This window comes from Sarcophilus harrisii, chromosome 2 (assembly GCF_902635505.1).
Source record: "Sarcophilus harrisii chromosome 2, mSarHar1.11, whole genome shotgun sequence".
NCBI classification, from domain to species: domain Eukaryota; kingdom Metazoa; phylum Chordata; class Mammalia; order Dasyuromorphia; family Dasyuridae; genus Sarcophilus; species Sarcophilus harrisii.
Genome location: NC_045427.1, coordinates 446,286,767 through 446,297,583, shown reverse-complemented (window position 1 = coordinate 446,297,583; position 10,817 = coordinate 446,286,767). Strand labels below are relative to the sequence as shown.

Here is a 10,817-nt window from a genome sequence, read left to right as displayed (position 1 = left end):
TTTTAAGTATATGCCTGCTTTATCTACCAAGAAGCTCTGTGAATTTTTTTTAAATTAAGAAATACTTTGATAACTGTAATGAATTTCCTTGATTTACTTTATTCATTTGAATTTTAGGGTATTTAAAGATATTATTGTAAGAAGGTGTCCATAGGTCTCAGCAGACTGCCAAAAAAGTGCATGATACAAAACTTAAGATAAGTAGTCCTTCTCATTAGTCTAGCTACATACATAAATTCAGTTCACCAATCATGTTTTTAAGACTCAGGGTATTTTTATCTTGGTTATGGCCAGTCCTCAATGGAAGCAAAGGAAATTGTTCAAGGATAGAGAAGCCTTTCCATAGAAATGCTCTGACTCTTGAACCATGGAATAGATAATTGTAGTGGAATTTTGCTTTATGCTAATTCCATTTTTCTGTTTCATTCAGATAGTGGTCTAGCCTAAATCAAATTAGCCCAGTTAAGTTAACAGTTAAGTTGGGGAAAAATGTTTGGGTACCTCTAGCTCACCCTCTCATCCTCCTTTTCACAATGTTGTTTTGGGTATCAAAGACCTAAGCGTGCAGTCTCCCCTTCACTATTAAAAAGCAAACCAAAAAAAATTTTCTGTCAAGGAACAAACTTTGAAGATTTCGTACTCCATATCCTAAGCCTGATTCATGATGATTTTGTATATTATCTGCTATTTATCACCTATATGTCACAACATTCACTTGTCTCTTTTGAATGGTTTCTTGCTCTCACAGACAATTCTGTTATGTACTAAATCAATTCCATGTTTTAGTGTGTTCTCAAACTTCCCTTGAGGGATCAATTCAGTGTCAATCAGTCTATCATCACAGTACTAGAAATGTGGCCAAGTTTTGCCCTTTTAGCATGTATGGAACCCCACTTACCCTCGGATTTGATTATCACTGATTCAGAAAAGAAAGCAATTCATCCTAGAGAAAAGAACATTTCCTGAAATGTTGTCACTCTGAGGTTTGGTTCTATTTTTTGTTGTCTTGTGAGTGAGTAATTTGATGCTTTGTTCATCAAAAAAATGGGCATCTGAAACATATCTCACAAGAATGGGGCATAGGAAGGTCAAACTAACAGTTGCATTTACTATCCTGGATGATAAGGAAATGAAGGAGCAGGGAGTGAATGGTGTAATGGCTCCTAAGTTTTTGCTAAGGACAATGGCATATCACCTAGAGAGAATCATTCCCTTGCTGAGCAGCTTCCTTAGGGCTCTCTTTATGTCTTTATTCCTCAGACTATAGATGAAAGGATTGAGCATGGGTGTCACAACTGTGTACATCACAGATATGATAATACTTGTGTCTGCTGAGTAGGAAGACGAGGGCTGTAAATAAACTAGAATGAGAGTCCCATAGAAGAGAATGACCACTGAGAGATGGGAACCACAGGCGGAGAAGACTTTATGCTTTCCATCAGCAGAAGGGATCCTGAAGATAGTGAAAATAATGTGGATATAGGAGATCAAAATGCAAGTGAATGGGATAAAACCAGCTAAGCTGGCATCAATGAACATCACCACTTGAAAGATGCTAGTGTCTGAACAGGACAGCTTGAGAAGAGGTAGGAGGTCACAGAAGAAGTGGGGGATCACGTGGGATTCACAAAAGGAGAACTGAGCCATGAAGAAAGTGAGAGAGAGGGCAATGAGGTGGGAGCAGGACACAGTGTGTAGAACTCATGACTGTGGTGTAGTGAAGAGGGAGGCAAATGGCCACATAGCGATCATAAGCCATAGCAGCAAGGAAGAAATCATCCAAAAGAGCAAAGGTCATGAAGAAATACATCTGAGTGAGGCACCCAGCATAGGAGATGTTCTGATGCTGGGTCCAGATGTTCATGAGCATCTTGGGGACTGTAGTGGAGGCAAAACATGTATCAACAAAAGAAAGATTGGCCAGGAAGAAATACATAGGAGAGTAGAGATGGGAGTTGAACACAATGGCCAGTATGATGAGCAGGTTCCCCAATAGGGTAACTAGATACATGGCCAGGAATAGACCAAAGAGAATCAGCTGATGATCTGGCTGTTCAGAGAGTCCCAGGAGGAAGAATTCAGAGATGCCAGTTGTATTTCCACTTTGCATTTCCTGAAAAAGACTTATTGGAAGAGAGTCTGGCTAAAATAGATCTGAAGTGATCACTGTAGAAATGGACATGGTACCACTATGTGAACTTGGTGTGACCTAGTTTTGAACAAATGAAAAATTCCCTGAATAAGGTTAATTCTAATAATAGCAGTGTCTATAATTCCTCCCCATATAGAAGCAATGTATTATCATGAATAGAAAGCTGGCCACAGAATCAGGATGACTTGGGTTCAAATCCTACCTTTGATTGTTATTGACCATGTGACCTTGGTCAAGTCTGTGTTCCCTGGGCAACTATCTTAAACTATAAGTTTCAGAGTAGTCACTGTTTTGTATTAGCAGTGAGGGTTTCTTCACTGCGGATTCTATACCTATGGGCTCAAAGACCGAGCTAAAAATCTGTGTAGTGCTTTACAATTTATAATGTGCTTTCTTCAGAGAACTGACATGCAATTAGTAGCTTTCTCTTTTGATGAAGAAATAGAGAATTCAAAATAAAAATAATGTTTCCATCATAGAACTAGCTTCTGTCTGAACCAAAACTTGGTTCACAATTCATTGATTTTAATTCTAGTTCTTTTTTTTTGTTTCCACAGTGTAGCAGTGTTTTTATTTTCATCTTGATCTGTGATTTCATAGGCGTAAGTTACTCTCAAGAAAAGAACCTTCTTCTCTCAATGAACATTGACCTCTGTTGAAAAGTGAGGTAGAGAAGGGGACAGAGTGCAAGACTTGATATTAGGAAGTCCTCAATTCAAATCCTGCTTCAAACCCTTATTAGCTGTATGACCCTGGTTAATCATTTAACCTCTATCAGGCTGTTTTCTATAAAGTGGGAATAATAGTACCTTCTACTTTTTAGAATTCTTATGAGGATCAAATGAGATTACACATGTAAAGTAATTTGCAAGCCTTGAAATTTATAAATGCAATATATTCTGCTACTTATGATCATAGAGAGTTTCTTGGAGCACCAAGAGGTTAAATGTCTTCTTCACTTAGCTATCATGTCTCAAAGGAAATAGTTGAACCCAAGTTTTCCTGACATCAAAGACTGCCCTCCATTCAGTCTGCTTCCTCCTATTGTCTTTCTAAGTCTTACTTTCCTCCGACCTACTTGTGACATATTTCAAGCCTATGTTGTTTATAATGGAAAAATTCTTTATTTTGGTTCTGGAAATGATCTTGGAAATTTGTTGGCAAGGGTTGTCCCTCCATTTGCAACACTTCTATGACTTAGTAGATGGCTTGGAGAGCTACTATGATGAAAAAATATCCATCTTTCCTTCACTTGGAGTCACTCAGTGATACTAACTTTAGAGAGCAGTCCTTTAGTATGTCATCCTCCAGCCCCACTCAAGTCCATTTCAGCTTGACTTGTGAGAGTCTATCTACTACACCATTTTGGTATAGATATTTAAAACCAAGGATCAGTTTTTTGGTCAATGAGGCTTTGGAGAAAGAGTAGAACTTTAGAGAGGTTAACCATGACACATAATATACTTTTTTCTTATCTATTTTTTTTCTTAGAATCAGAAATTTATTATAGCTGATGGTACACCACCTGATCCACCACCAATATAAACACCTGAAAAATGAGATCCTACTGTGAACCTGAAAGTTTACTTGTCATTATGAATGTTTGTCCAAATTGGAATCTAAATACAGTAGCTACTGTGACAGTATTTGGAAGGAAGAGATGTATAGAGCTATACATCAACAATAACATAAGACAACTGTTAAATTTTCAGTTTAGTGAAAACTAGCAGGCATATTACTACAGAAAAGGAGTCAAAATCAATCCTCTCCCTCTGTTTTAGAAATTTAAAATTTTACATTTAAATTTCATTTAAAATGTTTGTGTGGGTTTCAGTCACTGTGTTAACAGGTCTGACTTCTTTGTAGCATTGTGGCATAAAACCTTTTGAGAAAAATATGCCTAGAATAGAATGATTATTTAGAAATTCCTTTTATTTATTTATTCATTTATTGATTCTAAGAGCCCCTTACATAGATCCAAATTGATGAGAAAAGGTCCTGCTATAGTTAGGAACCATTCTTGTGATTGGGGTAAAGTTTTCTCTTTATTAATTCTTGATAAAGAAGCCTGAGATGAGATGAACAGGTGAGACAAGGTTTTTTTGGTGTATATAATACTGGGCCTTATTCTCCGGCTATCATTCCAGGACAGGATTATATTTGGGATATTATCTATCTGAATCTCTAATGATTAAAGTTATTGTGCATAATATGCTGGATCTAGAGACAGAAATTCCTGAATTCAAATATGGTTTCAGACACTTAGTACCTCTGGACAAGAGTGTGCTTCATTTTCCTCATCTGTAAAATAGAAATAATAATAGCACCTACTTCCAAGATTTGTTGTGAAGATTAAAAAAGATAGTATTTGTAAGTACTTTTTCAGGGACACTAAGGAGAATATTCTGAGGCCTCTTCCAACTAAGGGATTTTATGATAATATATGCATTCCAAGATCTTTACTTCCAAAGCCTAGCAAGTTAAAAAGCTAACACAGAGTAGTAAGGGAAAAAAGATTTAGATATCAAATATCTGAATTTTTTTCAGATATAAGGAATTGTAATTTTCCTTTTCAAAAAAAAAAGAGTAGAACTAGGAAAATCCAGGGGTTCAGATTTTGGGAAAAAATAATTAGAATTAACAATTAGAATTAACCATTTAGACAATTAGAATTGTCTGAAAAATATATCATCTGCCTTGTGGTTAATGAACTCTTTGCCAATATAATAAGCAGAGAATGAATAATTACACTTATTGGGATATCATTGAACCAAATATGATTTAATAGAAAGAACTCTGAAAGTGACATCAGAAATCTTGAGTTCAAATCCTGACTTTATCTGTGTAAATTTGAGCAAGTAACAACTTCTGAGAAATTATTTTCTTATTTATGAAATGGGGAATAATTCTGATTGCACTGCCTACTTTAACCAATCAATCAATAATTATTTATTAGATGTATTGTGCTAGTTGCTAGGAATATGTGTTGGTATATATGCCTGTACACACACACAAGCACATATACAAAGATAAGAGACCTAGAAACCCATATAGATATAGATATTATGGATATATATAGCTCCATATATAGACCTATGGATATAGATATCCATCTTTCTATATATGTTTCTATTTTTATTTTTTCTCTCTCTTCCCTCTCTCTCCCAGTTCTTGTATTTTTAAAAATTCTTATTTTATTTTATTTTATTTATTTTCATTTTTTATACTTTTTTTTATTATAACTTTATATTGACAGAGCCCATGCCTGAGTAGTTTTTTTTTTTTTTTACAACATTATCCTTTGCACTCACTTCTGTTCTGACTTCTCCCCTCCCTCCCTTCACCCCCTCCCCCAGATGGCAAGCAGTCCTATACAAGTTAAATATGTCACAGTGTATCCTAGGTACAATATATGTGTGCAGAACCGAACAGTTCACTTGTTGCATAGGAAGAATTGGATTCAGAAGGTAAAAATAACCTGAGAAGAAAGACAAAAATGCAAGCAGTTTACATTCATTTCCCAGTGTTCTTTCTTTGGGTGTAGCTGCTTCTGTCCATCCTTGATCAATTGAAACTGAGTTAGATCTCTTTGTCCAAGAAATCCACTTCCATAAGAATACATCCTCATACAGTATCGTTGTTGAGGTATATAATGATCTCCTGGTTCTGCTCATTTCTCTTGGCATCTGTTCTCACCAATCCTCTCTGTATTCATCCTGCTGGTCATTTCTCACAGAACAAGAATATTCCATAACATTTTTATACCACAATTTACTCAACTATTCTCCAATTGATGGGCATCCATTTATTTTCCAGCTTCTAGCCACTACATAAAATTCTTATTTTAATGATTACTTTTCTGTAAAAGACTCCTAAATTTATATAGCCAATCTTTATTTTTATCCTGGGCTTCAATTTTGCATCACTGGCTGCCTTCTCAGCACCTCCACTGGGCATCTTATAACCATCCCAAGTTCATCATTTTCCCCACTAAATCTTTTCTTCTTCTTTTTGATGTTGCTTAATTTTTTTTATTATTATAACTTTTTATTGACAGAACATATGCATGAGTAATTTTTTACAACATTATCCCTTACCTTCACTTCTGTTCTGACTTTTCCCTTCCCTTTCTCCACTCCCTTCCCTAGATGGCAGGCAGTTTTATACATGTTATGTTATAGTATATTCTAGATACAATATATGTGTGCAGAACCATTCAGTTCTCTTGTTGCACAAGAAGAATTGGATTCAGAAGGTAAAAATAACCTAGGAAGAAAAACAAAAATGCAAACAGTTCGCACTCATTTCCCAGTGTTCCTTCTCTGGGTGTAGCTGATTCTGTCCACCATTTGATCAATTAGAACTGAATTAGATCTTCTCTTTGTCGAAGATATCCACTTGCATCAGAATACATCCTCATACAGTATTGTTATTGAACTGTATAATGATCTCCTGGTTCTGCTCATTTCACTCAGCATCAGTTCATGTAAGTCTTTCCAAGCCTCTCTGTATTCATCCTGCTGGTCATTTCTTACAAAACAATAATATTCCATAATATTCATATACCACAATTTACCCAACCATTCTCCAATTGATGGGCATCCATTCATTTTCCAGTTTCTATCCACTAAAAAAAGGGCTGCCACAAACATTTTGGCACATACAGGTCCCTTTCTTTTCTTTAATATCTCTTTGGGATATAAGCCCAGTAGTAACACTGCTGGATCAAAGGGTATTTGATAACATTTTGGGCATAATTCCAGATTGCTCTCCAGAATGGTTGGATTTGTTCACAACTCCACCAATAATGCACCAGTGTCCCCATTTTCCCCGCATCCTCTCCAACATTCATCATTATTTTTTCCTGTCATCTTAGCCAATCTGACAGGTGTGTAGTGGTATCTCAAAGTTGTCTTAATTTGCATTTCTCTGATCAAGAGGGATTTGGAACACTCTTTCATATGAGTAGAAATGGTTTCAATTTTATCATCTGAAAATTGTCTGTTCATATCCTCTGACCATTTATCAATTAAAGAATGGCTTGATTTCTTATAAAATAGAGTCATTTCTCTATATGTTTTGGAAATGAGGCCTTTATCAGAACTTTTAACTATAAAAATGTTTTCTTAGTTTGTTGCTTCCCTTTTAATCTTGTTTGCATTAGTTTTGTTTGTACAAAGGATTTTTAATTTGATATAATCAAAATTTTCTATTTTGTGATTAATAATGATCTCTAGTTCTTTGGTCACAAATTCTTTCCTCTTCCACAAGTCTGAGAGGTAAACTATCCTATGTTCCTCTAATTTATTTATAATCTCATTCTTTATGCCTAAATCATGGACCAATTTTCATCTTATCTTGGTGTATAGTGTGAAGTGTGGGTCCATGCTTAATTTTTACTATACTAATTTCCAGTTTTCCCAGCAGTTTTTGTCAGATAATGAATTCTTATCCCAAAAGTTGGGATCTTTGGGTTTGTCAAACACTGGATTGCTATAGTTATTGACTATTTTGTCCTGGGAACCTAACCTACTTCACTGATCAACTAATCTATTTCTTAGCCAATACCAAATGGTTTTGATGACCACTGCTTTATAATATAGTTTTAGATCAGGTACAGCTAGGCCACCTTCATTTGATTTTTTTTTTCATTAATTCCCTTGAAATTCTTGACCTTTTGTTCTTCTATATGAATTTTGTTGTTATTTTTTCTAGGTCATTAAAATAGTTTCTTGGGAGACTGGTATAGCACTAAATAAATATATTAATTTAGGGAGTATTGTCATCTTTCTTATATTCGCTTGGCCTATCCAAGAGGACTTAACTATTTTTCCAGTTATTTAAATCTGACTTTATTTGTGTGGAAAGTGTTTTATAATTTTGCTCATATAATTCCTGACTTTCCTTTGGTAGATAGATTCCCAAATATTTTATGCTATCTACAGTTATTTTGAATGGAATTTCTCTTTGTGTCTCTTGCTGTTGGATTTTGTTGGTGATGTATAAAAATCTGAGGATTTATGTGGATTTATTTTGTATCCTGCAACTTTGCTAAAGTTGTGAATTATTTCTAATAGCTTTTTAGTAGAATCTCTAGGGTTCTCTAAATATACCATCATATCATTAGCAAAGAGTGATCATTTGGTTTCTTCATTACCTACTCTAAATCCTTTAATCTCTTTCTCAATTCTTAGTGCTGAGACTAGCAGTTCTAATACAATATTGCATAATAATGGTGTTAGTGGGCAACCTTGTTTCACTCGATCTTATTGGGAATGGTTCCAGTTTATCCCTATTATATATGATGCTTACTGATGCTTTTATATAGATGCTCCTGACTATTTTAAGGAAAGGTCCATTTATTCCTATATTCTCTAGTGTTTTTATTAGGAATGGATGTTGGATTTTATCAAATGCTTTTTTTTTTTTTTTGCTTCTATTGAGATGATCATATGGTTTTTGTTAATTTGGTTATTGATATAGTCAATTATGCTAATAGTTTCCCTAATATTGAATCAGCCCTGCATTCCTGGTATAAATCCTACTTGGTTATGGTGTATTTTCCGGGGATGATTTTCTGCAATCTTTTTGCTAATATTTTATTTAAGATTTTAGCATCAATAGTCATTAGGGAGATTGGTCTATAATTTTCTTTCTCTGTTTTCAGGCTACCTAGTTTAGGTATCATTACCATTTCTGTGTCAAAAAAGGAATTTGGTAGGACTCCTTCAATCCCTATTTTTCTTTTCTTTTTTTTTGCTGAGGCAATTGGGATTAAGTGACTTGCCCAGGGTCACACAGCTAGGAAGTGTTAAGTGTCTGAGACCAGATTTGAACTCAGGACCTGCTGACTTCAGGACTGGTGCTCTATCCACTACACCATCTAGCTGCCCCTCAATCCCTATTTTTCATATAGTTTATATAGCATTGAAGTTAATTGTCCTTTAAATGTTTGCTATAATTCACATGTAAATCCATTTGGTCCTGAGGATTTTTTCTTAGGGAGTTGATTAATAGCTTGTTCTATTTCTTTTTCTAAAATGGGACTGTTTAACCAATTTACTTCTTTCTCTGTTAATCTGGGCAAGCTATATTTTTGGAGGTATTCTTCCATTTCACTTAAGTTATTGAATTTATTGGCATAAAGTTGGGCAAAGTAACCCCTAATTATTGCTCTAATTTCCTCTTCATTAGTGGCAAGTTCTCCCTTTTCATTTTTAAGACTAACAATTTGATTTTCCTCTTTCCTTTTTTAAATCAGATTTACTAAGGATTTGTCTATTTTGTTTTTTTTTTTCATAAAACAAACTCTTAGTTTTATTAGTTAATTCAATAGTTTTTTTACTTTCAATTTTATTAATCTCTCCTTTTATTTTTAGAATTTCAAGTTTAGTGTTTGACTGGGGTTTTTGTTCCTTTTCTAGCATTTTTAGTTGCAAGCCAAATCCATTGACCTTCTCTTTCTCTATTTTATGCAAGTAGGCCTCTAGAGATACAAAATTTCCTCTTATTACTGCTTTGGTTGCATCCCACACATTTTGGTATGACAAGAAAATTGTCATTTTCTTGGGTGAAGTTATTAATTATGTCTATGATTTGCTGTTTCACCCAATCATTCTTCAGTATGAGATTATTTAGTTTCCAATTATTTTTTGGTCAGTTTCTCCCTGGCTTTTTATTGAATGTAATTTTCATTGCATCATGGTCTGAAAAGGATGCATTAGTATTTCTGCCTTACTGCATTTGAGTTTGAGGTTTTTATGTCCTAATATATGGTCAGTTTTTGTATAGATTCCATGAACTGCTGAGAACAAAGTGTACTCCTTTCTGTCTCCATTTAGTTTTCTCCAAAGATCTATCATATCTAACTTTTCTAGTATTCTATTTACCTCTTTGACTTTTTTCTTATTTATTTTGTGATTTGATTTATCTAATTCTAAGAGTGCAAGGTTGAGATCTCCCACTATTATAGTTTTGCTGTCTATTTCTTCTTACAGCTCTCTTAATTTTTCGTTTAAGAATTTTGATGCCACCTCACTTGGTGCATATATATTTAATATTGATATTGCTTCATTGTCTATGCTACCCTTTAGCAAGATATAGTGCCCTTCCTTATCTCTTTTAATTAGATCAGTTTTTGCTTTTGCTTGATCTGAAATCAGGATGACTAACCCTGATATTTTGACTTCATCTGAAGCAAAGTAGATTCTGATCCAACCTTTAACCTTTACTCTGTATGTATCCCGTGCTTCATGTGTGTTTCCTGTAAACAATATATTGTAGGATTCTGGCTTTTAATCCAGTCTGCTAACTGCTTCCTCTTTATGGGGGAGTTTACCCCATTCACATTTATGGTTAAAATTACCAATTCTGTATTACTTGCCATCTTGTTAACCCCCTGCTTATGCTTTTCTCCTGTTCTTCCTCTTTACCCCCCCCACCAGTATTAAACTTGTGAGCATCACTTGCTTCTCATAGCCCTCCCTTTTTAGTATCCCTCCCCCCACCTTCTACTTCCTCCCCCTATCTTACCCCTTTTCCTCACTATTTCTGTATTCCCTTCTGCTTGGCTTACTCCTTCCCTTTTCACTTTTCAATGAGGTGGAAGAAGTTTCATTATAAATCAAATAGTCTCCTCAAAGTTTAAAGTCTTCTCTCTATTCAT

At 34.7% G+C, this 10,817-nt stretch overlaps 1 protein-coding gene across 1 annotated transcript; it reads right to left on the bottom strand.

Moving 5' to 3' along the window:
- Window positions 1–1,191: 1,191 nt before the first annotated feature.
- Window positions 1,192–2,110, bottom strand: LOC100917550 (olfactory receptor 1G1-like). The gene is given in 2 exon segments (XM_012553690.1): window positions 1,192–1,678; window positions 1,680–2,110. Coding segments are annotated over 2 exon segments (918 nt in total).
- Between the last annotated feature and the right edge of the window lie 8,707 nt (window positions 2,111–10,817).